The sequence below is a fragment of the Rhododendron vialii genome, chromosome 2a, assembly GCF_030253575.1.
Source record: "Rhododendron vialii isolate Sample 1 chromosome 2a, ASM3025357v1".
NCBI lineage: Eukaryota > Viridiplantae > Streptophyta > Magnoliopsida > Ericales > Ericaceae > Rhododendron > Rhododendron vialii.
This window is the reverse complement of record NC_080558.1, coordinates 15,043,032-15,068,100: the sequence shown is the minus strand read 5'-3', so window position 1 is coordinate 15,068,100 and position 25,069 is coordinate 15,043,032. Positions and strand designations below refer to the sequence as shown.

General features: G+C 38.2%; 3 protein-coding genes across 9 annotated transcripts; 2 read left to right on the top strand and 1 right to left on the bottom strand.

Moving 5' to 3' along the window:
* The first annotated feature begins 270 nt into the window (after positions 1 to 270).
* LOC131314340 (acyl-CoA--sterol O-acyltransferase 1-like) lies at positions 271 to 2,015 on the top strand. Its single transcript, XM_058342900.1, has one exon. The coding sequence runs from the start codon at positions 566 to 568 to the stop codon at positions 1,745 to 1,747; it is 1,182 nt and encodes a 393-aa protein (XP_058198883.1). The 5' UTR covers positions 271 to 565; the 3' UTR covers positions 1,748 to 2,015.
* A 3,047-nt stretch (positions 2,016 to 5,062) lies between these two features.
* On the bottom strand, positions 5,063 to 10,823 carry LOC131314318 (uncharacterized). The gene is made up of 3 exons (XM_058342869.1): positions 10,699 to 10,823; positions 7,072 to 7,148; positions 5,063 to 6,268 (listed from the first exon to the last, which is right to left on the bottom strand). Exon 3 carries the CDS (start codon positions 6,263 to 6,265, stop codon positions 5,369 to 5,371), a length of 897 nt encoding a protein of 298 aa, XP_058198852.1. The 5' UTR covers positions 6,266 to 6,268; positions 7,072 to 7,148; positions 10,699 to 10,823; the 3' UTR covers positions 5,063 to 5,368.
* A 5,772-nt stretch (positions 10,824 to 16,595) lies between these two features.
* On the top strand, positions 16,596 to 24,238 carry LOC131314280 (putative protease Do-like 14). Of its 7 annotated transcripts, none has more exons than XM_058342850.1 (8): positions 16,698 to 17,187; positions 18,417 to 18,930; positions 19,174 to 19,214; positions 19,760 to 19,890; positions 20,319 to 20,438; positions 23,023 to 23,115; positions 23,777 to 23,901; positions 24,178 to 24,238. In XM_058342850.1, the coding sequence occupies exons 4-8, from the start codon at positions 19,828 to 19,830 to the stop codon at positions 24,224 to 24,226; spliced, it is 450 nt and encodes a 149-aa protein (XP_058198833.1). In that variant the 5' UTR covers positions 16,698 to 17,187; positions 18,417 to 18,930; positions 19,174 to 19,214; positions 19,760 to 19,827; the 3' UTR covers positions 24,227 to 24,238. The 7 variants fall into 7 exon arrangements, 6 of the variants coding, with proteins under 6 accessions (XP_058198806.1, XP_058198798.1, XP_058198814.1 ...); XM_058342843.1 differs by having other exon boundaries at positions 19,174 to 19,234; XM_058342858.1 differs by having other exon boundaries at positions 18,417 to 18,981; positions 19,174 to 19,234.
* The last annotated feature ends 831 nt before the right edge of the window (positions 24,239 to 25,069 follow it).

Below are 25,069 nucleotides of genomic sequence, written 5' to 3'. Positions count from 1 at the left end.
CATTGGAGAACCAGTTGCGGCCAGTTTTGGGGAAATGTCTTTGTTACTGTCAAAGTAAACGTCCGTAGGAGTGGTTGTGGCTAGTTTTTGCGATATTACTTTGTTCCTGTCCAAGTAAACGTCCATAGGAGCGGTCTTCTTTAGATTAAAACAACCTATGCTTCAGGTCATGGATGTGTGGCTCAGTTGAATTATACCTTGCTTAAAATGTCATCTAAACGTAATAGGCACAGCTTCGCCGTACAGCATGCGGTAACACATTAGGGAATGGAGCACTCAAAAACATTCTTTCTTATTTAGGCTGAGTCAAGTCATGCACTTAGCCCAACGGTTATGCGGTTGCACTTAAGAGCAACAAGGTTGCAGGTTCAATCCTATGAAAAAGAAGTTGATGTCCTAGTTGATGAACTGGGAAGAGACCTGGGGTAGTATACTTCTTCTGACCCTAAAAAGTCAAACACTTTAGTTTAGTCATTGCCATTGGCGTGCTTCTTACAAATTTTGTATCTAAACTGCATCTTGTTTCCTCATCTGGGGAGAGAGAGAGAGAGAGAGAGAGAGAGAAATGGAGGGTGTGATCTACTATCCAAGCTACACCTTGGAGAGGGAGATCAGCAACTTCATCAAGGTATGGATTTCAGTAGTTGTGTCTTTATGCTACTGCTATTTTTCAGCTAAGTTTGTTCCCAAAGGTATGCCCAGACTTTTCTCAATCATCCCTATTGTCTCTCTCTTTTTTGCCCTTCCTCTCAAACTTCACTCCACCAACCTTGGCGGCAACACCGCTTTCTTCATAGCTTGGCTTACCAATTTCAAGCTTCTCCTTTTTGCCTTTGACAAAGGCCCTCTCTCCCACCCTTCTCTCTCTCTTCCCCATTTCATTGCTATTGCTTGTTTCCCAATCAGGATCCAGCAAAACCCACCTACAAAATCCCAGTCAAATTTGACGAAGAATCAAAATGAAAAGAACCCGCCTACGAAACTCATATCTCAAAACGGGCTTAATAGACAAAACTCATATCTCAAAACCACCGGAAATGGATGCAAATCGATCTGGAATTATGCTCTAAAGGTTGTTCTAGTAGGCTTGTTTTTACGTATTTATGAGTACAGTGACCGCATGCACCTGAAGATCGTTTTGGTCATTTACTGCTTGCATATATACATCACGTTGGAAATCATGCTAGCCATGGGGGCAGCTGTGGCTCGAGGTGTATTTGGGTTCGAGCTTGAGCCGCCGTTCGACGAGCCGTACCTCTCGACCTCTCTCCAAGACTTCTGGGGAAGGAGGTGGAACCTCGTCGTATCCCGTACCCTGCGCCCCACCGTATACGATCCCATCCTATGCATCTCGGCGCGACTCATGGGCCGGAAGTGGGCTGCGCTTCCAGCCGTGATGAGCACATTCGTGGTCTCCGGCCTGATGCACGAGCTGATGTTTTACTACATGGGCCGCGTGCGGCCCACGTGGGAGATCACGTGGTTCTTTCTTCTCCACGGTGCGTGTCTAGTTGTCGAGATTGGGATCAAGAAGGTGGTCAATGGCAGGTTTTGGTTGCCTCGGGTGATCGCAACACCGATGACCGTTGGATTCGTGATGGTGACTGGCTTTTGGCTGTTTTTCCCGCAGTTTTTGAGGTGCAAGGCTGACGTCCGGGGATTGGAGGAGTATGCGCTTGTGGGAGCGTTTGTGAAGGACGTTGTTGCAGGTGTTAAGTTGGGAAATTTCAGTCCCAGGGTTCAATAGATCGATTTCAGTTGGAGAATGGAATGTGGAGAGAGAGAAAGAGATCTCCCCAGGTATTGTGGCTTATTGATTGCTGACTGGCCATGTGAGAGATAACATAAAGTCAACTCACATTTTCATCTCACATGGTAAAGTCAACTCCAATTCTCAAAGATGTGTTCGTTATTATCTGGTGCCACACCTCAGATTTATGTCTGGAATGGTTAAAAATGTATTTATTGTAACTTTTAATTTTTATGATATTTTATGTTTGTAGTTTGATGAATAATTTTTTGACTAAATTTATCCACAGAATAAAAATATAAAGCGATTGTCTAACTAAAAGGTTCATGTTTTAAAACATGAGACTGTAGAAAAGGAAAAGAAAAAAAAAATCAATTATTGTCTAGTGTGTTTTTTGAGTATCGAAAAAAGTAAGTATTGTCAAGTTAGCTAGTATATTGAAAGAGAAGGCAAAGTTGTACAAGTGTCATTTTTACCACAGCCGGCGATAGCATGTACTTCCAGTGTGAATGACTAAAGTGGTTGACAAACGGCGTGTTTCATAAAATTGAAAATTGAAGTTGAAAGCTAAAAAATATACAGTAATTTCGAAAACTGAATGCTGAATATTTTAAGTGAAAAAGCCATTTGATAAAAAATAATTAAGAACTGAACTAAAAAGTATTGGTTATTTATGATGATAAATCTGGTTGGCTTAAATTATCTGTTATTATTCTCTTTTAATTTTATTTAAGAATGTCATGTGTTTATAATCGTGGTGGTGGAGAGATGCCGGTTATTGGTATGGTAATGGTGGTGGTGGAAGTTGGTAGTGTAGTGGTGATGGTTGCAATGAACGTGGTGTAGTGGTGATTGTAACATGTGCATTTTATCTTTAAGTTCAGAAAATAGAAAGTAATTCTCATCAAGTCTCTTCTAATTAACGAAACACTTAAACCCTATGAAAATGGCTAAAATTTTGAACACTGAAAGTGTTTAATCCTTAAAGCACCCTATGAAAATGCATCGTCAATGATTTCACCTCTGTCTTGCACATCGGGCATTTGTCACTGTCTTTGATTTTCCTCTCGCGAAGAGATTCTCACGTGTTGGCAGGGCTGCAGGGTGTGGCTAATGGGTCCTAACTCTCAACACTTTCTTCTAGACTAGGGAGTATTTGTTTTTAGTTCTAACATTACTAGGGACAACATGTTCCTTTTACGCTTGGCCCAAGGCTGTAAACGAGTCGAGCTTTGTCGAGCTCGAACTCGGCTCGTTTACTAAATGAACCAAAAATTTGAGCTCTAGCTTAGTCATTTTGCTAAACGAGTCTTTTTAATCAAGCCAAGACTCCATTAACAAGCTGAGCTTTTGTTGAACGAGCTGAAAACTCAAGTTTGAGCTCGTCTCGTCTACTAAACGACCGAAAACTCGAGTTCGAGCTCGGCTCGTCTGCTGAACGAGTTGAGCCGAGCTGAACTCACGAGTTGCTCGGTTCATTTATAGCATTTGGCATTGTTGTTTTTGTTCGTTTTGTAATTCTCAATGTTCTTGCTATTAATTCCCAACCAGTTACATTGATTATGAACCAGCTCTTCTTTTATTTTATTTTTTTGGTAATTAAGGAATTTTATTACCAAAAAGAGTTTACAATGAAGTTCAATACACTCATCTTGATATGCAACTCAACCTCTAGTAACACTAGTAAACCTAGCACAAAACACTCCTCTTACCAAAGAGGTATAACACCTATGGAGTAAGCACACAAAAAAAAGTTCGAAAAGGTTGCACGTCATTGAGACAATTCCTGACATCATATGAAACTCAACTCTAAGGTGGTTTAATTTGTCTGCATGAACAGTTGAGTGTTCCTTCCTCCTGGACTTTGGAGGCAAACTAATTAACCTCGATTGAGCTTCCTTTTTTGCACGGGCATCCTTCGTTTCACGCGACTTATCCTTGAGCCTCTTTGTGTTTTTTTCCTCCCGAGTTAGAACAATATCAACAAACACCAAGGGGATCACAACTCAATGAGACCTCATCTTGTACCTCAAATTCCACATCTTTGAGAAAATTTGAGATTTCAAGTTCTTGTGGAAGAGTAGATCGAATGATAAGCTTCAATAGACGAGGTAGATGCTCCCTCTCCTTTATGGACCATAGGTGAGGATGAACAAATAGTTTTGTCTTTCACCTTGCTACTATTAATCAAAGCATGGCCTTCCTTTTTACATTAGCCTCAATCCTTCTGTCCTTATCTTTCCAAATTTGACTGTAAGGTTTTAAAGGAGGATTAAGGTGACACCCATTGGAGTAATGTGCAAAGCCGCAAAGGAATTGCATTTAGTGCATGCTCGGGGCTTTCATGGAACCTCAACTTTGATTTCATGCAAAATTCCATCGACTTTGATCTTGAAAGACTTTGGAATGACCGTCAAAGTATCTACCTCAATGCATTTTTTACAAAATTTAGCCTAGCAATGTTTTGAGTGGCTTCATCAAGTTACATCCTTGTGCCATAATTGCAGTGGAAAATGGTAAAATTTGAGGGTGGTGATGATTTCTTTTTTTGCTTGGCAAGGGTGGTGATAATTTCGCGATCCATTCTTTTAGTTCCACGACAAAATCAAGTAGTCTCCCAATCATACCCTCTCTCTCTCTCTCTCCCTTCCCGTATTTCAAATTCCAGTCTCTAGTCTACTCAATGAGTTATGCCCAACCAAGAACTCAACAAAACCATGGTCTCTACGCAGTAGCGTAGCCTGGGTATGGTCTCAACGCAGTAGGGTAGCCTGGGTAGGGACATAGAAAAGATTATGAGAGAGAGAGAGAGAGAGAGAGAGGGAGCAACATTTTCCCTATCAAAGCATTGTCACAAAAGTCTCCGTCTCGGCTTGGCAGAAGTCTCCGTCTCGCGGGTCAGCCGCTCGGGCCTCTATCATGTTCTTTCGCTTATTGTATTCTAGGGCTTTGATTTGTGGAGATTTGTTGCTTGTATTCGGGGTTTGTTCCCCGCTTGTGTGATTGTCTCTGTAAATCGATCCTCTGGATCCTTATTGATATTGGCAATGAACTTTACCTTTCAAAAAAAAAAAAAAAGCATTGTCACAAAGAACCCAATACCCACCCAATTCAGTATTGAGCAACAATCACTCCCTATTTTTTTCAATTAATCTGCCCAAAGGCCTAACCCCAAATCCAATAACCTGCCAAAGCACCACCAAGACTAAATGATGGGCCTTTTTTTGTTTGTTTGTTTCGGTAAGTGAATCATGGGCCATTGCCCATTGCAAGCATAATAGTTATGAGCACCCCGAATGACAAAAATTTCCAGATATCAATAACCATGTCATTAGATGTGCTTCTTAAATGAGAACGACCATCCTAACAAAATGCAAATAAGGATAAACCAACAAATTACTCTTTCAACGAAATCTAAGGAGCATCTTATACACAAACAATTGCCAGTTGCCTCGAATCAAATTTCAAAACTAGGCACAAACTGCCCTACCTCCTTGCCGCATGTCGCTATAATTTACAAATTTAGCCGATAATTACAACCTTGAATTGGCATCTTCTCCACCCCGCTCGCGACTCGAGCTACAACCTTTCCTTCGCCTCCATCACCGTGCTAGCACATCAACCTTTCTTTCCTTTCAGAATGAGACGCACACTTCGAGGAAAAATCATGTTCCATCTTTTCCTTTTTACCTTGCTACTCCTTTTCCTTTTTTTCGGAGGTCGAGGTTTTGGAACAAAATCTTCCCAAAATTTCTTTAACATGCTCAAGTGAACTACAAAATGAAAATACCCCGTGCCATATGAACTGATTCCTATATCCCTCCCTTGAGGGTCGAACATAGGCCCACCGGATGAGCCCCCAACAAGATGAAAATTGCTAATTTGAATTACTTGCAAATTCTTATCTCGGTGAGAGATGCTATTTAGACGGGAACCAATAATATCTCCATAAACTCTCCCACCAGGAGTCTTAAGCATAGGAGAGACAAGACCATCTGTGATACTATGGGTGCATGGAAAAGCCACATGCCCAATGGCCAACGTGTAACACAAAGGTCCTGGGTGAGCAATAGAAAAGACTTCCATTCCTACGTCGATCAACGAGCCAAACTTAGAAAAATTATACCTGACACCATCGTTGTTTATTGGCTTCAATATAGCCAGGTCTAAGTCTATATTTTTAGCAACCAACTCCGCCCGGAAATGAAAGTCTTCATCCACATGGCGGACAAATATAATCTTGAAATCAGGTCGAAAAATATGTGCACAAGTAAGAATGAAACCCCTATTGTCCATAATAACCCCACTACCTTCAAAAGCACGCAACTCCTCCAATTGCCCATCGGGTGAGCGAAACATTTGTTTCCCCATCTCATTCTCTGTTACATCTTCAAGCGCCGGTTCAATAACGATATAAACAACAACCTGTTTCAATTTCTCGTAGAATTGTTTCCTAAGCTCAGGAGAGAGGCGAGTATCATTGGTGTGAAATTCCTCTTCAAAATTAACTTCCATGATCTGCAAGAGTACATCACGAGTGATTATTAACTACTGAAACTTCTCTAATTGTGAAGACAATGATACCAAATACCCCATGATGAACCGCCTTGAGAGAGAGAGAGAGTATTCAAATAATCAGATTCATCATCAAACAGTAAGGATTTACTTGATCAGGTCCAGTCCAGTTTTGGAACATGCTGGACAAAACCAAACCTTTTGGTTTTCCATTTCACAAAACCGAATTGACCAAAGCAATCAGGAATTTTCAACCAGTTTAGTGTCAGTAGTGTTAGAGTTTGGGCTTTTCAAGAAGTTAGACTCACTATTCATTAAAATCTACCATTTGTTGGGTGGTTGGTTGGGGGAATTCCACATTATAAGCCTCCAAATTAGTCTTCCATCATATCAGAGAAATTACATTAAGTTCGACGAAAGAAGGTATAATGCCATAGGCAACTTCTGTACTAATAAAATTGATGCACCAGACAACAAATAATGTGAAGGAAGATTGGAAGATGCAGCAACATTAGCTGTTAAGTATACGGGCACCCTACAGCCAAGCAATAACCTTTACTAACCATAAAGGAAAAGAATAAATTCTTTACATCGCCGGTGTAAACATTTGTTTTCTCTAAATCAATTACATTGCGCCACGTTGCAATTGCGCCACGTTGCAAAACAGTGGTCCCAATCAATAAAACATGACGACGTGGCGCAATATAACTGATTTGGAGGAAACAAATGTTTACACCGGTTGTGTAAAGAATTTAATCTCATAAAGGAATGATGAAGTCACCACAGCAGTAAGGTGCAGAACTAACTGAAGTGAAACAGGGATCTTCTCCTCTGTGAATAGCAGATTCTATCTCAGAGTCCCAAGAGTGGTTCGTGCCCAATCCTGAAAAAGATAACACAGCCTACCTATGTATATAAAACTCTTAACATCTCCATAAAAAGTAAAAAATATGAAACACTTTCACAGCTATAAGAACTATATCAGGAGGAGAACATCTCGTTAGCTCAATCTTTCCTCTCACAAATTCTCAAGACAAGAAGCCATTGTGGTTACATGAGCAACTCATTAAGCATGTGTACCGTATTAGTACAATGTGTTTGAATATGGCTGAGTCTAGAACACTATTACAAAGTACATGCTGATTTTGGCTTGCCTGTCAGTTAAAAAGAATGAATACAGACAAGTTATTTTTCCCAAAATCAGGGCACAGACATATTGGGGACGTTTTCTTTTGTCACAGCTAGATAATATGATTAATAGAAAGAAAAAAAATAAAGAAGAAAAACCATTTTTCAATCAAAGTACAGATGAAAGAACACAATAACATGAATGTTACGGATACGTAAAACTAATTACCACTTCTATCCATGATTCATGAACTAAGCATCAATGGCAATTTTGAACCTCTTTTTAAAATTGCATTCTGAACTCCAAGTGTGTCACCAATGTGCCCTGGTCATGTCCCCAGCGTGTTTGATCGCACAATAATAACAAAAATATCCGGGTCAAATAGATTTGTGCATGCGACACATATCAGACATGGATATGTGATGTTGGTTACACGTCCATGCTTCTAAGCGAGTCACGTAAGGGGTCAAAACTACATATAAGCACAATTAGTAAAAGACTAGGAAATATGCTTGAATTACCATGCCAACTAGATCACAATAAACGCATTGCTATAGCATTCAACAAATAGTGCACAAATGCACACTTTTAATAACATCGCAAACATAATATAGATGTTCATATTGTCACAAGGTGTTGATCTTATGCATAAGATCAAAAGGTATCGGGTATTCCAACTTTTTATGGGGACAAGCAATAACTCATTCGAATTCAAATTGAGAGGCATTAATTTCCTACATTGCCCCTATATTCTAACCCTTGAACACAATCACAACTATTATGAAGGGATAGTTTCGGAAAACTCAAAGCTTTTTAATTTGACTTCTCAAAAGGGACCAACATTTTGGAACATCCAAAAATAGAAAGGACCCACAATTTTAGACGGAGGGACTATTATTACCTCTAAAATACTTAGATGAGAGGGTGTCTGACACACTTTAATTACTAAAAAACCCATGGTCCTTAATCTGCAAAAGAACCAAATGTCACCACCATTTTGGATCAACAGGGAAAGACACATGACCAAACACCTCCCCTTGACCAAACATACTATCAAGACGAAAACAAGCAAACTCACGTGACTGAAATGTCCAAGATGTCACCTACATTCAGCAACTCCCATTATACAAAGTACAATGATGCAATGAAGATTCAAGTTTACTTTTTTAGGGAGAAGTGGTCTATTCCTTTTGCAAGAAAAGAGAGTTAAAAGCTGGTTTTACATAAGTTGAGTTGTAGGATTAGGTCTTTTTATTTCTTTGAGCTTTCTTAGTTGGTAATGAAGGTTTGTGTAAGGAATACTAAAGGTGTGTGAAAGCAGCCATCTTGTCTCAAAAAATAATGCCTGCAGGTTTTATATTTTTAGACCCTCGGTATTTTTGCTTGTTTCTAGTCCTAGATACTTCCCTTTGACGTAACCTTCGTAGATCTATCTATAGGGATGTAAACTTCACCTTGAATAAAGTTTTAGATGAATTGAAGTTCAGTTTTTGGGTGATTTATTGTAGCCTTGTATGCTGCCTTTTAGGGCTCGGCTTTGAGCCCCATAGCTCGTGGATTTCGAGGCCTACCCGCGGGATTTTGCATGAGTAAGTCCTAAAACCTGATTTCTATATACTTTCGGCCTTGATCCGTGTTTTCGGGTCCATCTACGATAATAGTTATTAGGATCCACCAACCTAACTACATCATATGATCGCAACAACAGCATCATCTCAACCACTATTGACAGAGGCTGCGATTGGAACTTCATTTCGACAAGCTGCAACCAGAATTGACCAACAAACCGCAATTATCTCTGCAGATCTTCAAATAAGGATTTTCCAGAAAAATAACCCTCCAAATTTTGAGATCCTCTTTGTAGCATCAATACCCTTCTTCTTACCCTTGTATACTCCAAGTCCAAATAGACGTTCACAGTACCCAAATGTGGCCATGAAAAAATGGGTATTGTGTGCATGATATCATCCACAAATCCCCAAAAGTCAAATATTTAAGGCTTTGTGGCATTGAATCACATCCAAGATGACTTCATGCTCCACTTAACTTTTGTGAGCGACTCTAGGCTCCAAACATAATGCACCTCCTATGCAAAGGTTTTGACTGTTGTTTAAGGGATTGGCAAGTTGTAAATTCTATTAGGATGGCTCATGCTCTTGGCGGAAAGTAACAGCCTGAGAAAGGAACGAGGCTCTTCATGAAAATGGGAGGCTAGGCGAAATGCATCTTGGATGGTGTCCCTTTTTGAATTCGTCCAAGTGATGTATTGCTCTCTTGTTGTTGTCTTGGAAGCATATTGGTGTTTCTTTGTTGTTAGCATGTATAGTGTTGTTTAGGCCTTGTGGTAACAAATATGCTAGGGTTTCTTGTTTGTGAGCTGGGGAATGCCCTTTGCTTGAGCATTCTTGGGAATGTACTGAAATGAAAATTTACTTATCAAAGACAAAAAGAGACGGAGAAGAACAAGGTTAATTATTTCCCATCTTGCTTGGTAGATGTTGATGAGAAGTAAAGTCTTTTAATCTGAAGAGTAGAATTTGTAAGATAGAAGATTACCTCTTAACTGAAATGTTAAAACAAGGGCCAAAGAGATGGCTTACTAAATTTAGTCATTCCTCTCATTTCTTTCACTTTTTCGGAGAGACAAATTCAGAAAATGGGGGACTAGAGGCAGAGGGTGTATCTCCCTCTCCATGCTTTTCTTTTTGTCATCCTTTGTTTAAGGGCCCGTTTCCGAGAAACTACGCAAATAAGAAAGGCGAACCAAACGGCCCCCCCAAGCTTCAATGTGATGAAGGATTAATCTCATGCCATCCGAATGCATCCATCCATACTGACCATTGGTTTGCAATAGAATTGACACAAGTACATAACTGTATCTAATGTCTAATCGAGATGTAGAAAGGAGTTGGTCTACGAAAGCAGGGCACATTAGCTCATAGTAAGAAAAAAAAACCACCAAAAAAAGAAGCATACATGGGGCAATGCTATCTCCATTCAACAGAGAACCCACCAAAGCAACATATTCAACGAATTGCAAACGTGAAAGTATACAAGAGATCACACTTTTGTGCGTCTCATGCAAAAGAATAAAGGGTATTTAATTTCTGACATTAATAACAATGCCCCGCTGAATACAATTTAAGAAACACATCCTAGATTTTTGGAGATAAACTTAGGGCTCATCACATACAGCAATTCACAAGAAAAAGGAACACGATTCTAACACAAAATCCGAGTAATCAGGGGCTCAAGAACAGAAATAAGTAAAGCAAAAGGATTTCGAGTCCATTGAGTCACTTACCGTGGGATAACTGGAGATGAAGAATAAGAGACAAAACCTAAGCCATTGAAGAGGGAAACTGCGCAGAAAAACCCAAGTGAGAGAGAGAAAGAGAGAAGTAGAGACTGTCCGAGAAGTAGTGAATCGGGACTCGGAGTTGCACGTGCAGTTCATTTGGCTAAGAGCATCTCCAATAAATTTTTTTTTTGATCCGCCATCTCCAATAAATTTGCCTCTTCATTTTTTCATCACTAAAATTTCAATACTACTCTCTATTGAAATAAGTTATTTATTTTTCATCACTAAATTAAAAGGTGATGTATTACGAGAAAAGAACTTATTTTATAAAATGATAAACAAAAAACAAGTACTTGACCTAAGGGGAACGGGACCCAAGTACTAACGTTAGCACTAGTTGTACTCATGTGATTTCATCCTAATGCGGTATAATGTATACTCCCATCCATTCCAATTTAGTTGTTCTATCGGCAATTAAAATTGTACCAAACTGTGTAAACCTTAACATTAATTAGGGCCGGCTCTGGTAGTTTGGAGGCCTAAAGCGAATTCTAAAAATAAGGCTTTACATTTTTTAACAAAAAAAAAAATCAATGTAGGTGTCTAATATAAGGTAAAAAGATTAAACATACTATTTTCGCTTCGTAATTTAACTAAAATAAAATGTTTAAATTTTTTATGCCATTAGGAAAAAAATTAATCAAACGTACCTCTCACACACTTTATTTTCTCTAACTAATTATTTATTAACTTTAATTGTACAAATATTATTTTTAATAATAAGGGAATTAATTATTTTAAACCTTTTTTTTTTTTATCAAAAGTGTTTTCTTTGTGAAATAGACATTAAAAGTAAAAAAAATGAACGAAATAAAATTAAAAAAGAAAACTTATCGAAACATTTATCGTGTGCAAAATATTTTAAATCTTAGACTTGAGTAACATTTACAACAACTAAAGCACAACTAATATTACTATATATATAATAATACAAGCCATGTAAGGAGTTGTAGTCTGGGAAAAAAAACTATAGCAGATGAGGCATCCTAGGATTCGAACCACAGACCTCATCGTTTAAGTTCATTGCATCAACCATCTCTGCTTGCGCTATAACTCGGAAGAACTAACATATAATATTTTAATATATTATATTAAAAATGAGGCCCAATTTTTTTCCGAATTTTGGAGGCCTAAAGCGACCGCACTTCGAGCTTCACCTTAAGGCCAGCCCTGACGATAATAGGCGTTTGCTCCATTCAAAGATCTCACGTTTGATTCTTCTTGCCAAGTGCCAACAACTATTGGGGCTGAGAAATGCTACTTACTTGGAATTGAGACACATAAAATACCCGGGAATAATAACACCTTTGGTCCTCCACTCATAAAAGGTTGTGGTCCCACCCACTAAGTTGCCGTTCTGATTTATGGAAAAAAGAAGTATTTCAAAAAGAAGGTAATTTCAAGGTCAAAAATCATGTGTTTACGTAAATAATTTTTCTACCAATATGGATCTTATTTGATAGATCTTATTGAGATCTTTTAAACGGTGCAAAAAAATTGAAAAATTATTTTTCATTTTCGTTATATTTGGGTTTCAAATTACTTTCTTTTAAAATTTTTTTTTTAGAAAAAAGCGGAATTAAATATTTGTTTCTCCTTTTCTTTCTTTTTTTTTTTTCCAGCCTTTGGGCCAAAAGTCATGTGATGTCATCGAGCCACCTGCTTGACCCACAGACCACAGTCACCTCAGCCTTACCGAACAATTCTATTGCACAATTCTACCAAATGCGTGTGGGGTCCACTCTAGATTTCAAAAAATACAAAAAAAATACTTATAAATTTTAAAATAATTTTTTATAGGGTCCTGTAAAAAATTAACTCCAACAGATATCGGTAAATATTTCTTCCGGAATCATAGGGGTGAACTGCTCAACTACTCATTTAGACATTAAATTTTTATGTAACCCATTTCAGTACACATTTTTCCCCCATAAACTAACATGGTTCAATCGACTAGGTATTTACGGGTATGCAATGCTATGTATAAATATTGTAAAAATTGCAATTTAGAAAATGACCTTGAATTAAGAAAAATTAAAATCGTATTTGCATGTCATAAGAGAGGTTAAGCAGCCATTTTTTTTAAATATTCTGACGAAAAAACATTATAATTATATGACATTACACTTAAATTTTTGTCTTCATATTTTCTACACAACATGTAACTAGATTTTCATTAAACGGTGTCGCCCACACGAATTCAAAAAAAATACTTACCGATATTCGTTGGAGATGATTTTTCATAGAGCTCCATTAAAAAAATTATTTTAAAATTTATAAGTATTTTTGTGAAATCTGAAGTAGATTTCACATACATGGAGTAGAAATGTGTGGTAGAATTATTCGGTAAGACTAGACTTATTGGGGTGACCGTGGGTCCGGCAGGTGGCTGGGTTATATTGCCTTTTGGCCCAAAGGCTGGGTGGGGCCAGACCTTTAATAGGTGGAGCACCAATGTGTTACTATTTTGGACTAAAGTGTTATTATTTCGGGTAATTTATGGGTCTCAATTCCAGGTACGTGCATTTTCCATTGGGCTACTTCACCCTACGTGTAAGCATGAGAAACAGTTGTGGAAGAGGTTATAGGAATTAGTCTAAGGTGCGCACAAACTGGTCCGAGACACAGGGACGGAGCCAAAAATTTCACCACGTAGGGGCGACCGTGCATATGAGAAAAAAAACATAAATACACTTGCATAATCACGTAAATACATTAAAACTCAAAATAACATTAATACATAAATCGGTTCAACTAAAGTGATCGATCTTGATGTATGTGCCTAATTTTTCTCTATTGTTCATCTTCTTTTTTTCATTTATCATAACTAAACGAATTCGGTACATGGGCTTTTATGTTTCTTGATTTTACCAGTCAAAAAACAAAGAATTAGGAGAAGTCTAGAACAACAATTAGGGAAAGACATACCTACAACTTAAATTTCACCAAAATTACTTAGGGTTTCCAAAATTTCTTCTCCTCTGTCTCTATTTTCTCGAAATTGCCTTTGAAGTTTTAACAATTGGGGATGTTTGTGTCGAGAGAGAGAGAGAGACGGGGGATTTGGTGTGCCATTAAAATTTTAGGGCAAAAAGAAAACTATAAAATACTAAATCCATCGGGCGTTGCTATTCGCAGCCCTTTATTTTCTCCTATAGCCCGTTAAAAATTTCCAATTATACTTGACAGTTAGTTACCGAAATTGAGATATATTTTCAACATCCAATTACCGAAATATAATATTTTTTCAACAGCTATTTACCGAAAATGTATGTGCGGCAGTTGTTTACCGAAAGTTGAACATATTTTTGACATATAGTTACCGAAATATAATATTGTTTTCAATAGCTATTTACCGAAATATTATGTATGATTTTCGACAACTATTTACCGAAATGTAGTGGGTTATAGGAAAAAATAAAGGGCTGCGAATAGTCGCGCGTTCGCTCTCTGAAACACTGAGAGAGCAACGACCCCCTTTAGGATAGAAAGGCGAAGGACCAAAGGACCGCTTGGTCTCACGTCGGGTCGAGGTACCCACAACAACTATGGTTAAGAAGAGACGACCTTGATTGTATGCTTGTATTGGGAGGATTCCTTATGCCTTAGAGTGGCCTAGGTCACCCTTTGGCTTTGTTTGAGTGATACTTGATTGTTATAGGACTAGCTTCATCATTGGATTCCAAGGTGGAGACTTAATAAACTTCGTAGTCAAATTGGGGTGTCTACAAGTTGTGAGCCGTGTTTAGAGCGACGGCAGAAGGTTGCCGATATGAGGTGCAAAGTGGTGGTCAGGGGGAGGCAGCAATGGTTAGGGGGGTTGCGTTGATTTAGGGGTGTAGCGTCTGGTGTTTGTGGTAGTTTAGGGGTGTCTTAGTTGTGGCCGATGGGGTGGAGTCGGTGTATTCTGGCGGCAAAGGAGTTTTTCCAGCAACTCTAGTACAGGAGTTTTCTGGCTAAGGAAGGGTGATTATCTTAGAAAGGGAAAATTCTTCAATAGTTTCGAAGTACCATGTGGCATGTCTTTTGTGGTGCTCTCGGCCAATACATTATCGCCACCTACACTAAGTGGGTTAACCCTTGTCCCCCAACCACCCAACAAAAGAGGATGACTATGTGTCCCTCGTAAAATTTTTCGCTACGTGATTGGTTGGGAGCACCATGTGGACATGTCTCATGGTAGTCTGGGACTATTGAATAATCAATCCGAACATCTAAAATCGAGTGCAATTTCGTTCACCCTCCTTAAACGAGGGTGAATATTACCTTCCCTCTTATTGGTTGAAATGGTGCATGTACTATCTGTGTAATACACTTTTTGGTAAACATGACGTCACTTTGTGGTAGGATTTACATCATTTCAACAAATAGGAAAAAGAGTAATGTTCACCCTCATAAGTGAAGGGTGAACAAAGCTCAACTCTCTAAAATTAGTCCCCTAGATCAAAATTAAAAAAAAAAAAATCAAAAGAGACAAAAAATAAATTCAAAAAATAAGTAACGTTTTCGTTGGAGAAACCAAATCAGCCTTTGCGCTTTCGTCAAAATTTTTGCCGGAGAATACTTTTGTACACCTTCCTTTAGAGAGATTGAGCATAAATTAGGGGTGAGTATCGTGCCGTATCCAATCGTGTTCGTGTCGTGTCATTTCGAATTCGTGTCAAAACACCTGTTAATATAAGTGTGTCAAATATCTTGACATTAAACCGACCTGCTTAAAATTGTACTGTGTTTGGGTTGACACTAATAAGACCATTTTATTTTTTCAATGTTTACATAAAATTATATACTCGTCAATGTTGTGCATGAACTACTTATTTAATTCAATAACAAATTTGAAGACATTTTCAATACCATCATATAATTGCAGAAATGATAAAACTAGCCAAATCATATATTGAAAAATGCCTTAAGCCACAACTAAACATAGGTCTCAAAATTAAATAATTTTATATGATTTTCAGTTAAAATAATAAAAAGACCCCAACATCTAAAGAGTAAGTCTAAATATAAATTTTAAACTAAAAGATTAAGCCTTAAATAATAATAAAAAAATTTCCATAAGTATAAATGAATTTATTTCAATTTTGAATTTTTTAGCATCGAAACTCAAGTGATTAGGAAATTAGATATTCAATTGTTTTAATTTTAAAAAAATATTATGGGTCCTATAGCGAAAAGCATGTCTTGTCTTTTCCTAATTACATTTATATTTTTCTACATATGTTAACCAACATGATTTTGAAAAATCAAATCTTCTAGGAGTATTAATTAGGAAATTCAAAAGAATCAAAATTAATTGTGTCATGTCATGTTCGAGTCGTCTATCAATAAGAAAATGTCATGTTCATGTCATGTTGTTTTGGATTAACATGTTGACACGGAAAATTAAATAGTCATCCGTATTTTTATCGAATTACGTGAGTCAAATTTGTGTTTGAACTAATTAATTGTCGTGTTGATGAGTCGTGTCATATTCGTGTTTGTGTCAAAAAATGATCAATCCAAACCCTCTAACCTTGTCTGGAATTCCCACCGCAAGCCCTTCCCGTGATTGATGAAAAATATGTTTACCAAATTACTTTATTACCAAAAAAAAAAGAAAAAGTACTGTGTATATATATACAGACGTTTCCCCCAGTTCCAATCACAATCCTGATCAGAAAGTCTGCTTGCACAGCAGCCGTGCACAGACCAGTTTTGCACCCTTCTCGGGTCTCGCAAAGATGATCGGAGCCGTTCATTTTGTTCAAAATACTTCGTTTATAGTCCCTGTAAAAAATCACCTCAATCCGATATCGGGAAAGGTGTTTACAAATCATCTAAACTTTGCTTCAAAAATCTGATACTCCCAAGTCTCCATCGTGCGCCTTTTCCCCGCCAGTTAGCTGGAGTTCCTCCCTAGGTCTCTCTCTCTCTCTCTCTCTCTCTCTCTGTGTGTGCGTGTGCGTGTGTTTATATACTCCAATATATTGTCAGGCTCAGCACCATTGCTGCTGCTGCTGAACGTGTATGAAACCTTTTTGTCATGTGAATAACTGATAGTTCTAATCTTTATTTAGCTGAAATTGGCTTGTTGTTTCAGTTAAATATTACCGTTTTTAATTAGGTCCAAGTATTATGGAGCTTAAATGTCGCGATCCGGAACAAAGAACGGCAAGATTGAGTCCATGGAAACGAGCTGAGGCCGCTCTGAATATTGGGGTAGCTAAACAAATTCCTTGCAATTTTTTTCCCCTTTTACTAATTTCTATTGTTGATTCTATTCTGTGTTCTTAGTCATGTTATGAACAGGTCCCTACCAAATTTGTTGTCACTCGTTCAGGGAGAAGTTTGATACTAATACAGATGCTAACATAGACTTAGATTTGGATATCAAAAAACTTGCTTTGAAAGTGTCTCCGTTCGTTGTCAGCCTTGTATCCCTTGCTGGTAAGAATTCTTGGAATTTTAGTACAATTTGTTCAGCAATTATTTTCTTCATCATGGGTTTATTATGGCTTGGAGAATGAATGTTTGGGTGGCTGGCTCTCATAATTAGTGCATATGAAAGCTTATGATGTCAATCGTCTGTTGGACATTTGGGTTTTGTGTATGTATTTTCTTTGTCAATTGTTAGAAGGGGAATAAGGGAAGGGGTGTTGCAAATCTTAGTGATAAGACTCGAACCCAGACATATTACTTGGTAAGGGCCACAACCACAAGCCAACCCCTTGTTAGTAAGAATTGTTGGAATTTTAGTACAATTTGTTTACCAATTATTTTCTTGTCAATTTGGACATTTGGGTTGTGTATGTATTGTTTTTGTCAATCATTAGGAGGGGAATAAGGGAAGGGCTGCTACAATTCGCAACGATAAGACTCGAACCCAGACATATTACTTGGTAAGGGAGTGCCACAACCACTAGGCCAACCACATCGTAGATTCTGTTTCAATGGGTCTTCTTGTCTTCTTGAATTCTACGGGCTGAACAGCTCATTTTATGAATGTTAGATTTTTGTTTCTTGGTTATTGTAACACCCACATGTCCCACATTGGCAACTAAAAGGGAATAGAAATAGCATATAACGAATTCCGACTAGCTACTGTATAACTAGAGGTTAACCTTTTGAGCCACGTGGTTAGACAAATGGTTAGCAGGTCAGCTGAGGTGGGTCATTATAGTTGGTATCAGAGCACAACTCTGGTCTACATGGTGGGGGCCACCTCTAGAATCTGGTACGAGCACACTGATTGTGCGGTACAGAACTAAGTACCACACCATAGCCACCATGGGAAGGTTGTTGGGCCAATGCAATGCAATGAGGGCATTGCATCATGAGGTGGAGAGATTGTAACACCCCTATGTTGTCCCACATTGACAACTAAAAGAGAATAGAAATAGCATATAACGAATTCCGACCGGCTACTGTATAACTTGAGGTTAACTTTTTGAGCCACGGGATTAGGCGAATGGTTTGCAGGTCGACTGGGGCGGGTCGTTACATTTGTTAATTAGGGTTGTCGTTTTGAGTCTTCTTTTTTGAGCAATAGCCATTCCGCTTGTTTATTTGTTTTGCTTGTTTCCTCTTGTAAAAATGTGTTTTTTTGTTTTTTTTTTCCTTGTAAGATTAGATTGTTCTTTCCCAGAAAATAAAATTCTGTTTATTTCATTGTCCAGGTGGGAAGCCGTTATTTATGGCTTCTGGGACTATCACCAAGTCTGAAGAGGTTAATGGTACATACTTCAGTACCATCTTAACTTCTGCTAGTCTACTTAGGACTTCTGCCGAATCAGATGCCATACCTGATGATATCAAGGTGGTTATCTTTTCTTTTTCCTCGTTATGATATTAGACCATAGTTCAATATTACACTATGAGCGAAAATACAGAATGACATTGTTACTGTAGGTTAATGCATATACGAGATGGTACACTATGTGAGGGCCATTACAACATTGCTTGGATTAAGATTAAATCTGATGCACCACTGGCGACTGCTAGTCTTAGGCTTCTAGATGATTCCATGAGTGTAGTTCCAAGTGGAATCCAGGACAAAGAGTTGGGTTCAGACTGTTTTCAGCTTCATCCTCATTCAGATTTCTTCAAGCTTTGTCCTGGAGACATGGTAGTTGCTGTCTGCCGCTACTTTCAGCCACCCGATGAGATTATGGCTGCTCCTGGTAGATTCAGGTGAACACACAAAAACTACTTTACATATAGCCATTTCCTTATTGGAAGATGGTAATTTTCTTAGTCTATGGCCGATTTTCCAGGATTTAAATTATAGAGATGTGGGAACTTCTTTGCATGAGTTGTATTATTGCATCGTTTTGTGTTAATCGGAGCACATAAAAGATGCACTAACTTGCTTATTGTCTGAGTTGTGTAAGTGACTTGAGGATTACTAACATTTGCTCTTTTATCTGCGTATAGTCTTGACTGCTGTGACTTCGACTGTAAAGAGCTTCTCTGGGGTAACTGCAAAATTTCAGAAGTCGTGACCCCTCTCTCTCTCATCTTTACATTGGTGCTTGGTTTTAGGAATAATTGCAAAACCTTACAGATATCCAAATAGTCTTGAAGAATATGGGCGAGTGAAAATATGCTAATGGGGCTTGAAAAGATAAGAAACCTGCCCCTCCCTCCAAATTGGTAGGACATAATTTGGGGCTACTCGGGTGGGGGGCGTATTTGTTATTTCATGGAAAACTCCTTCACGATTATAGGAAAGATGTGGCATTTTTTCTTGCAAAACCTACCCGATTGGTCTATATTTACATTATTGTGATGAATATGGGTGAATATTTCTGAAATATTCTAGTGTAGTTGTTCATGCATCTTTGTGTTAAATGTTAATATGTATGGTTGATGTAGTCTACAGTTATGTAAGACTTGTGCGGTAGAATGCAGATAAATGGTGGAATAAGTTCCATTAGTTAATGCGATGTGCTATCGGTATTATCAGAGAAAGTTAACTGAAATGTATATTGCAAGTGCTGATTGATTATTCTTTTGCTAGTGCGGTATTGGGGGACCCCTTATCAATCGTCATGGAGAAGTCATTGGAGTCAATTTCTATGACAGGCTATGTACTCCTTTTCTTCCTATCAGCATAGCTTCCAAATGCTTGGAGCACTTCAAGAAATACGGGTATGTTCCAGATCTTTGTATGTCTTTTCGATTGGTGCTTTTCTTGGGTTTGGGGGAAGGAAAAAAGGAAAGGTTACCTTTCCTTCATCGTGTTTAGTTAGATGATAAGAATAAAGGGAAAGGCGGTGCATGACTGGATATAATGTGTTTATGTGACAAGCATTTCGCCTTTGCTTTGTTTCCTCCCTGTGGGCAGTGGATAGTTAGACTCGCTTTATTTAACTCTTTGTGTTCCTGTCACATTCTATGTGGGTGGAGGTGAACTAGGCTATCATTGTCTTTGAGGCAGTGTGTTGTTTTCCACACGGTACTTGAATTATGTGTTGCTAGATGTTCTAAAATATTTTCAACTCCCAAGTATAAGGTTGCTAGATCTTTTGTGAAGTTTGCTGTCTTTGATAGACTAATGGGTTTTTGTCATTGCATAGGAGATTCTGTTGACCTCTGCTTGGAATGGAAATAACCAATCTTATGCGGCAAGTTTAGGCAAGTTGGATAGAATTAACCTAAAGTTTCCCAATGAATCCAACGGTGTATTTGTTGAAAATGTACGTTATCTGCTACACATGATTTTAGATGGATCGTGAGACTGTTGAACAGTCTCTTCTTGCTGGATGTTCGAATATGACTAAGAAAACTTTGAGATTTGACTGCATAAGTAGAATATTGAGGTTGGTGGTGTCAGGTTGACTGCAAAATCTATTACTCCGGGCCATGAACAATTGAGATCTCTTGTTTCAGCTTTAGTTGTGTTCTAGTATTCTAAATTAAGTGATAAAAAGTTCCCTGGCTTTCCATGCTAATATTTGTGGATTAGTAGAAACTAAAACATCCGAACGTGATCTAGTAGAAATTGGTTTGAAGATGATCTAGTTTAATTGTATAAACCTAGACATAAAATCTTGATCCTGCTCATCTATGCTGTGTTTGGATGGGTTTTTGAGAATTTTTGAGTTTGATTTTTGGGATAATGAGTGGAGAGAGAAATGAGAATGATGATTGGAGAGAGAGGTAATGAGTGAAGAGAGAAATGAGAGTAATGATTGGAAGTAGGGGTAATGAGTGTTTTTTGAGTTGGAATTTTTTTCCCAAAAAGTGAACCGAACAAAGCGCTAAACTTCTCATGATATAATGAGTATGTGTTTACTTAAAAAAAAAGCTCCTTGAGATATGAAAAGGTTGCACAAAAACTTCTAATATTCCAGATCAGGAATATATCGAAAGTAGCTATGTGTAAAATTTCCAGTTTTTATTTTGTTTTCTTATCAAATGTCTAAATAAGGGAAATTCTTAAAGTTTCTTTATAATTACTTGTAGAGGATGGGCTATTTATCGATAAAACCCTAACTTATGTGTTTGGTATTTCTGTGGGCTTGCTGACACTAAGTTGCTTGATCTTCCTTTCTTTCGTATAATACTCAATTAGCGTTCTACCCGTTTTATGTGCGGGCGAGATTAACATGCACGTCCAATATAAGTACATGACATAATAGACCGATCAGCTTTTAATCCATTGTCCTTTTGCTTGGGAGTTTTGGTCTGTGGTGTTCTGCTGGTTCGGTTTACGATGGGCGATGTCAAGGAGCGTTATGGAACTCTTAATCGGTTGGAGGGGTGCTAGAGTGGGAAAAAGAAGGACGCATGTTTGGGCCATGATTCCGCTTTGTTTGATGTGGAGGAATGCGAGATACTTTGATAATGTAGAAAAGCCTTTATTTAAAATCAAAAGTTTTGTGATTAGTAGTTTGTATAGTTGGGAGTCTTGGGACGAGGGAGATTGTAATTCTTCCCTTGATCAAGTTCTACATTGGTTTGAATTGTTTATCTCACATAGTGGTGTATAAGGCCTATTAGTATATGGCCTTTTTTGTATATGAGCTACATCCCCTTAATGCCTTCTTATTAATATAAAATAATTATTTACTTATAAAAAATAAATATAATAGGTAGCATGTGGACTATAATTTTACACGCATAATATATCTAAATGAAAAATGCCCTTTCTTGAACGCTGCACCTTGCTTGAAGCAAAACACGTGGATGTGAACATTAGTGGCCAGTGGGAAATGAAAATGTTATGAACAAAATTATTTTGAGAACCTAAGCCTGAAAAACATAATCAATTCCTCGTAAATGCGTAGGTAGTTTGGAGATGGAAACCAACCTTTGAGCAATTGGTATGTGCTTCGGGTACAAATTCTCGTAACAATTGTAGCCGTCCCTGGTACTTATAAATCCATGAACAAATTCTCTTAACAAATAGAGCCGTACTTGCTACTTAAAATTCCGGAGGATGAATTGTCATGGCAAACCATCAGTGGGGGGAAGTGTGTGAATTCTCGTGGCAAGCCATCAGTGGGGAAAAGTGTTAGAATTGCTGAGTGGAGGAAGAATTAGAATTGATCATGTGATAATCTCAGAGGATGTGGAATGTGAAATTTCAGTTGGGAGGTGGGAATATAAGTGTTAGTCGGCGAACTTAGGTAATTGTTTTCCAACATTTGTGGGAGAAACGTGGGAGCCGAACAAAGGTTGGTTCAAGGTTAGTTCTTGTAGTGGGTCAGTTTTGAACGTGGGTTCTTGTGTTTTGTTTTGTTTTCTTTTTCTTTTCTTTTTCTTTTGCCTTTGGTTGAGACAAGGTGGGTGTGACGGGTTTTCTTTATTGTTTGAAGAAGGGAAAAATCTAGGAATTAAGGATTGGAGAAGTCTTTTGGGGCTCAAACACATTTATATTTATTGATTGGTGGGTAGTTTTTATTTTTATTTTTTTGTATCTTGGTTCTTTTATATTTTGATATTCTTTTGCGATTTCTTTGGTTGGAATGGATAGCTCACCAACTTTTCTATACATCGGCATTTTTTCATAAATTATTCTTTCTTATAAATGATTCTTCAGTGTATTAAAATTCAGACCTTTGATCTTGTGTTAAATAAAACTTCTGGTGTCATTCTTGGTATTTGAGCAGTTGATTGTTGGATAAAATAAAAATCTTTTAAAAGATTTGTGAAGATGAGTATGATTGCCATGTGTTTGTGGATGCATGTATTGATGTAATAATGTAATACATTAGTGTAAATGAGATATTCTTGGAATCCCATACTTCACTGCAAAATCTTCCCAACATCAACCAGGTTATAGGAGGGTCCCCTGCTGAATGTGCTGGAATACTGAGTGGTGATGTTATTGTTCCATGTGCTGGCAGCTTTGTCCAGGGTGTTTTGGAGGTATATCACTTTTGTCATCTTGTTAACTGAAAGTCGGTGTGTGCTTCCTTAGCATGATTGTTTGTAATAGTTGAATTTATCAAAATGATCATTTGTAATAGTTGAATTTATCAAAATCTTGTGTTAATACTTACAAACTCTTTTTGATACGTCTCCCAGCTCCCAAGTAAGTTTATACAGAATCTTCCAAAACAATTGTCACGTTAACTAAGTTTTTACCTGGTTTCCATTACTGTCATGCAGTCTACCAAGCCTAGTTGTATTCTGTTCGAGTTCAGCTCGGCAACTCGTAAGAGTGTTCGAGCTCGGCTTTGGAAATTTTGAGAGCCCGTGAGCTCAGCTTGAAAAGTGTAAACTGATTTTCTTGGTGACAGATCAATCCCATGAATAGAGCGAGAATGAATTCAGACATCTCTTATCTAGCTTAAACTGCTTGAGTTTGAGTTTGGATTTTGGACTCTGTATTGGGTGCTTGCCCGTGAATAGTTGCACGGTAAAAGCTATCTATATGGGTTCATGGCCTGATGACTTTGAGGTCCTGGTCCAAGCCGTTAATTTGGGGGCCGTTACGAGATTGTATTTCTTTCGGCCAATAGACTGTTTTATCATTTCGACTTTCGCTACGATTTATTTTTGTTCAATCCATTTCTTGTTGTTTCAGTTCTATGGAATTATCTGGGACAAGTGTGGGGAATCTGTGGAGGTGGTGGTGTTAAGATCGAGAACCGGCGATCGTTTGAATATGACTCTGAAGGTTGGCGAGACTAGCTCGGATAAAATTAATAGGTAAATATCTTGAAAGTATCTTGGTTAATTTCTACGTGTACGCGTATATCAATCTACAAAATGGATGTTAATTCATGGGATCTTTACTACTGTCAACTTGTACGATGTTTCTTTTGATTTCCGACCTCTCTATTTCAGGGATGAATTCCATCGACTCATTAAGTGAGATCTCCTTTCTATATAGTTTTTGGAATTTCTTCCTTGTCATGAGCATATAATCTTACAAAAAATATGTATTCATTCTGATTTTTTTTTGTATTTGTGTTGCCTTCTCAGATGGCCCCTCCCCGAAAGGTGCAGAGTTGACGTTAAAAGAGTTCGGTAATACAGTTGCCTTACAGGACACAAATCCTTCGAACTGTTGAAAGAGGCAGCTACTAACTATGGGCAATATTTATTGCTATCATCCTATGTAATTTCCTGGTTTATTGCTACAATCTCATGTAATTTACTTATTTATTTCCCCCTTGCTATGTATGTACAGGAATGCCTTTTCAATTGGAGTAACTGAGTAGGAGGGGAACAGTTAATTGGGATTAAACTGTTAAACAGTAAACATGTAAAAACGGCCAGGCGTCGCTCAGGGCCTTCCGTTTGCATTTTACCTCCTCAGACAGAAGTAGTGTGTGACACAACAGAGTGGCGTACGACTGCAAAAACGGCGCATGGCAAGTCCGTTGTGTCATATGGCTCCAACTTCTAGGAGACAGTCAGAATACTAAATGGGGCATGGCAACATGCCTACCGTGAACAGAAAATACAGAGAAATACTTAAAACTGTGCATTTGGAAGTGGCGTGCGCCTAGTTGGTTGTGGTGTGCGCCAAACAAAGTGATGTACGCTAGTTGCTTCCTTCACAGATCCGGGTTCAGGGAACAGTAATGGCTACTGTGCTGGCATGACTTCCGCCCTCGGAGGTTAAATCGTGATCGTGAGGTATTGGCTCCCTCTCTCAAGCTCTCGGATCTCTTGCTGTCCGTTCGAAACTCGAACGATTCAAGTGTACTAGTGTGCGCGTGTGTGCATGGGTGCTCTCTCAAGACCCTAACTACTCTCTCTCTTCCGAAGAGAAAGAAGTAGAAGACGACAAGGTGGAAGGGGTGTTCTCTCTCTCACTCCCAGACTCTGTTTTGCAGAGGACTAACCTCTGGTCTTTCTGGACTGACCA

What these genes read in the sequence shown, in the direction of transcription:
- LOC131314340 (XM_058342900.1), top strand. Translation starts at nt 566, where the DNA reads ATGGAGGGTGTGATCTACTATCCAAGCTACACCTTGGAGAGGGAGATC.
- LOC131314318 (XM_058342869.1), bottom strand. Translation starts at nt 6,265, where the DNA reads ATGGAAGTTAATTTTGAAGAGGAATTTCACACCAATGATACTCGCCTC.
- LOC131314280 (XM_058342823.1), top strand. Translation starts at nt 18,653, where the DNA reads ATGCATATACGAGATGGTACACTATGTGAGGGCCATTACAACATTGCT. An exon ending in GCTGCTCCTGGTAGATTCAG is followed by an intron (nt 18,931 to 19,173) that starts GTGAACACACAA and finishes ATCTGCGTATAG; the next exon opens with TCTTGACTGCTGTGACTTCG. An exon ending in GTAACTGCAAAATTTCAGAA is followed by an intron (nt 19,235 to 19,759) that starts GTCGTGACCCCT and finishes TTCTTTTGCTAG; the next exon opens with TGCGGTATTGGGGGACCCCT.